The sequence below is a fragment of the Morus notabilis genome, unplaced genomic scaffold (assembly GCF_000414095.1).
Source record: "Morus notabilis unplaced genomic scaffold, ASM41409v2 Scaffold1317, whole genome shotgun sequence".
Taxonomy (NCBI): domain Eukaryota; kingdom Viridiplantae; phylum Streptophyta; class Magnoliopsida; order Rosales; family Moraceae; genus Morus; species Morus notabilis.
Genome location: NW_010363007.1, coordinates 247,598 through 252,802, shown reverse-complemented (window position 1 = coordinate 252,802; position 5,205 = coordinate 247,598). Strand labels below are relative to the sequence as shown.

General features: G+C 37.3%; 1 protein-coding gene across 1 annotated transcript; it reads left to right on the top strand.

The window, feature by feature from the left end:
• Positions 1–298: 298 nt before the first annotated feature.
• LOC112092558 (transmembrane 9 superfamily member 4-like) lies at positions 299–3,162 on the top strand. Its single transcript, XM_024169035.1, has 5 exons — positions 299–451; positions 1,660–2,009; positions 2,091–2,225; positions 2,546–2,609; positions 2,770–3,162. Exons 1-5 carry the CDS (start codon positions 299–301, stop codon positions 3,160–3,162), a joined length of 1,095 nt encoding a protein of 364 aa, XP_024024803.1.
• Positions 3,163–5,205: the final 2,043 nt, after the last annotated feature.

The window sequence follows — 5,205 nt, the reverse complement described above, 5'->3', positions numbered from 1 at the left end:
AGTTGGTTAATTGATATATATTCCTTCTGTCTGTTTTGTTTTAATTTCTAACTGTAATTGGTTAGTAGCGGTGACATTACAGACATAACATAAATTCCCGCCTCTTTATTGATTAATCTGAATTCAAAACATGAAAATCTCATCAAGAGAGAAACGGTTGAGATTACACCTCAGCAGGTGACCGATCGCTTCTATATAAACGAGGAAGCGTAGAAGCTTTAATATATATTTTTTTCCCTCTATTTCAATCTCTTCAAAAAACAGCTCTCGTTCTTCATTCTTCTCTTGTTGATCATCAATGGCGGTTGATCTTAGAATAGGCTTGGTAGCTCTGGTCTTGATGACGCCTCTGCTACTCTCAGGCCGATTTTTGAGCAACGAATCTACTAAGCCGACGAAGGACGATCTGCGATTTGAAGATGGAGATCGCATTCCTCTCTTTGCCAACAAGGTTTATTTTCGCTCCGATCCTAGGTAATCTTTCAAGTCTTCAATATTTTCTGTGCAAATTACTGGATACTAACTTTGATCAATCGTTTTGTGAGCTTCTTTCTTGAATTTGATCGATCGCATTTTGAGCTTTGTTTTCTGAATTTGGTCAATCGCTTTGTGAGCTTTCTTCATTTCATCGTTCTTGTTTATATTGATCTGCGTGAGTTGTTTCGTCTTGATCGTTGTTTGCTTGCTCGGAAAATTGAGGAAAATGTGTGGAACAGAATCTTTAGAAATCCTGAGTAAATGAGAAGGAAATTTTGATCCTTCTCGTTCAAAGTAGATTTATCAGGTTTAATCTCGGAATCAAACGCGCTCACACTTTCAGCTGGAGAGTAGAGTCCTCAGAATTTCCTTACTCTCTCTCTCTCTCTCTCTCAGACTTTTCGAAATCAGATGTAAAACGTTTCTCATCTTACTAAAATTAGATTTAGAAAATTCGGACAAGTTTAGTTCAGTTGTAATTCCAAGTTGCTAACATGGAATTTCATTCAAGATTCTTATCACAAAAATAGTTTTTACACAAGCTTTTTCCAATGTATTTCTGTTTTACTAATAAGTTACATATATACCCCCCTTTCAGTGACAAGGGATACCCTTACTTTGACTTGCCATTTTGTCCTCCTGGAGGTATGAATAGATGAATTACTCTTTTGGTGGTGGTCAAAAGAATTTCTTCCTTTTATTTTGTTGTAATTTCATAATACTTCAAACAACTCATTTTCAAATACTTACCATCACTATTATCTCTTTCTTGTAATTTTATCAATAAAATTAGTATATTTATTAGTGCAATATGTTCTGGCTTCACTGTTTTCAAGAGTTGATTTTGTATATGGCTCAGTTTTACAGTCAACAGGAAGCATAACAAAATTGAGATTGCAGCATTAATATTATTTATTATGCATTTTAAGGTGGATATTAACACATTTAAACCTTCTCACTTCCATTATCAACTACAGAACCACTAAACTAGAAAGAATCTTTAACAGAGATCCTATCGGGGGGTTGCTTCACCAACACTCAGTATCAGCTTAGATTTAAGATGGAAAACTTTGATAAGCTCCTTTGCGAGAAGACTCTGACAAGCGCCAAAGTTGCAAAGTTTAGAGATGCTAAAAAGGAGAATTTGAATATGAAATGGCTTTTAGTGGTCGGCTCTTGCAGGGCATGATGGGAAGAGTTGACGACACAGACGAATCAAGGCCTAGGTATTATCTAGTCACACACCTCCGCTTTTATCCGTTGTACACCAGGAACCAAGTGAAAAGAATAATTGTTACTGAAGATTTCGATTCTGCTGTGGACATAACTGAAGATGTTGAAATCAAAGTCAAGTTCACTTATTCTGTCCTCTGGGTGGAAGTGAGGATGAGGCATGATACCTATGAATTTTTGCCTGCACAAAGCTGGAATTCGATATTGTCATTGATGTTTTGGCCTAGTGCTGTTTTCTTCTTGTTTGGATTACTTCTTCTACTGCTACTAGCACCATATTTTACGGCTAATTTTACCAGGTATCAAGTTCTCATTTAATTTTTTATGAAGCTCCAAGCATGCACGGCTGTGATATTTTATTCTATTTGCTTTTATTGCAGGTATTGTCATCAAAGCATAGAATCAGCTAGAGCAGTTAATCACTCGCGGCCTATTCATGACAACAACTGCAACTGTCCTCCATATTTTTCCTTACTTGGTGCCTTCCTTGGACCTGGAATTCAGCTATTGATCACGTAATGCTTTCTTCAAATATAACTGGCTATTAATTGTTTAGGCACTTTTGTGGCAGAAATTATAACCACACAAACATATATATCAGCTTCATGCATCATGATGATTTATCAGGACATCTCAAAAGAAATGATTCTTTGTGTGTTTATTGCCACTTAAAACTCAAACATACAAAAGACTGTAAGAGACAATATTGTTGAATGATTTTTTAGCTATATCATTAATGATTGGTTACATAACATTGTAGCTCCTATCTCTCAAACTTTATTGCATTATGATTATCAAATGAATGTGCCACTTAAAATAAGCAATTGAATTGCAGGGCTTTCATTCTCTTTATTTTGGCATATAACCAGCGAATGCTGTCCTTGGATACTATACTTCTGGTATTTTGTCTCTCTGTGGTTTCTGGCTGTAGCATTTCACGTCAAGTTCACTAGACTTGGTTGGGTAATAGTTACACAATATTTATGATGTTGTCTCTTTTCATTTTGTTATTTTCTCTTGTCCATGTTCTTACTGGCTTCTAACAATACTACTTTGCAGAAAGAATGCATTTTCCTAGCTGGAAACCTGTACTTCATTCTGGTATGCTTGACGGTTTTTTCTGTAAACATAGTAGCGCAGATAAATTTTGGAGAATCAGAGATAGCTGAATTTGGAGAGTCGTTCAATGTTCTGATGGCGTGTGGAATTTTCACTGGAGCTCTCTCAACTCTAGGTGGCATGATCGCATATTGTTCGAAAGAAAAAACATCAGAAGTGCCTTGTCCCACAAGAACAACAACAACACAGAGAGATTCATCCGCAACCTTGGTACAGGAACACACTAGCTCAGATGTTCCTTGGAAGTCTTCCACTGTTCATTTATATCTTACCATCGATGGACAACATTTATGTGAGCTTAATGAATTTAACGATTTGCAATGCATTCCGTAGGCTTTGCATGCTTAATTGATCCGTCCAAGAAGGATTACCGGTGGTGATGGAGGTAATATTCTTACCCCTATTTCCTCAACACAATTTCTCCAAATAATGAAGTTTGACAAATTTTTTACTTGAACAATTTTCTGTACATAATTAAATTTGAAATCCAATTGGAAAATGGTTCATTGATCCTGTATGATTATATACTTGAAAAAACTTGTCAACTTATGCACATCTGTGCTACGTGGGGGATCAACTGCAATTTGCATGTTTTTCTACAGCATTTACTTCGCCGACAAACTAGATATTGAAGGTCCTCTTCTGGTGGTCTACTTGGATACAATGTTGGCATATTCTACGCTCTCTTCCTTATACTTGGAACCATATCCTTCTATGCTTCATTGATCAATCACCATGATTTGGAAAAGAATGAGTAGATCATTCAATTGTGGATCTTGATCGAGGTAGTACCGGTATTATCTACTGGTTCTTTTATAGGCATACAAACTTTAAGAGCAGTACCACACATAGGAATACTATTACTTTCCTGTTTTCTAGTTTACTTTTTCTATTTTTGAATAAAAGGACCGAATCCCTTAGTTTGGGGTAAGGTTCCTAGGAAATAGGGTAGTTTCTGGATTCTCTTTAGTTAGTTTCCGGATTTAGATAGTTTATGGTTTTGTTAGATGTTTGTGAGCTGTCAAGGGTACAATGTATCCTATAAATAAGATGTATGCTACCATGATTGAAATAAGAGAAAAAAAAAGTTTTTTTCCTCAAAACCTACATGGTATCAGAGCCTTAGGGTTTTAATCCAAAGGGAAAAATGGCAAAGACAGCCATGACTAGTGTAAACAGAGTCCAGACCTCATATGAGGTTACCTCTGAAAACAACCCAGACAATTCTCTCTATACCGGTGTTGATAATATAACAACCAGTTCCTCCGTAAAAATCTTCGTTCAAAAGTTGAATGGAAAAAACTACCTTGAGTGGTCACAGTTTGTCAAACTTGTGCTTGATGGCAGAGGAAAACTCGGATATATTACTGGGGAAGAGAAGCAGCCCAGAGAAAAGGATTTAGGCTTCAAAAAATGGAGGTCAGAAAATTCCTGGGTGACAGCATGGCTTCTAAATTGCATGGAGGCAGGAATCGCAAAACCAAACATGTTTCTACCAACCGCCAAAGCTGTGTGGGATTCTGTTCGGCAAACATACTCAGATTTGGAAAATTCTTCACAGATCTTTGAATTAAAATCAAAGCTCTGGCAATCCAAGCAAGGAGACCGTGAGATCACAGTATATTACAACGAGATGGTGACCCTTTGGCTGGAACTGGATCAATACTATGATGATGAGTGGGAGAATCTGAATGATTGTGCAAGGTATATGAAACGTGAAGAGAATGATCGTGTCTATATGTTTCTTGCAGGAGTTAATAGAAGCCTAGATGAGGTAAAGGGAAGGATTCTTGGCCAAAAACCCATGCCCTCTATTCGTGAGGTTTTTTCAGAATTACGACAAGAAGAAAATAGGAGGAGAATCATGCTAAACAGTGCAGCACCAGCACCCGAACCTGAGAATTCTACACTAGTCTCTCGTAATTCAGGAGGATCTGATATGGAAGGAGAAAGGAAAAAGTGACCATGGTGTGATCATTGTAGAAAACCATGGCACACTAAGGAGACATGTTGAAAAATTCATGGGAAACCAGCGCATTTGAAGAAAAAACAGGAGGGCAATGGCAGGGCTCTTCAAACCACCATTGACAATTCTCAAGAGCAATCAATCAACTCGGAGGTGCATCCTTTCACAAAGGAACAGTTAGCATCTATACAAACTCTTTAAATCTCCACAATTCTCTGTCACTCCTTCATGTTCCCTTGCAACCCAAGGTAATTCTTATGTCATTGCCCTCTCTAGTTTCGGTCTTTCTTCTAGCCCTTGGATTATAGATTCCGGAGCAACTAATCACATGACAAATTGCTCACATCTCTTCTCATCTTATAGTCCGAGTGCAGGAAAATAAAAATTAAGATTGCTGATGGATCTTTTTC

What these genes read in the sequence shown, in the direction of transcription:
- LOC112092558 (XM_024169035.1), top strand. Translation starts at nt 299, where the DNA reads ATGGCGGTTGATCTTAGAATAGGCTTGGTAGCTCTGGTCTTGATGACG. An exon ending in GGAATTCAGCTATTGATCAC is followed by an intron (nt 2,226 to 2,545) that starts GTAATGCTTTCT and finishes ATTGAATTGCAG; the next exon opens with GGCTTTCATTCTCTTTATTT. An exon ending in CCTTGGATACTATACTTCTG is followed by an intron (nt 2,610 to 2,769) that starts GTATTTTGTCTC and finishes ACTACTTTGCAG; the next exon opens with AAAGAATGCATTTTCCTAGC.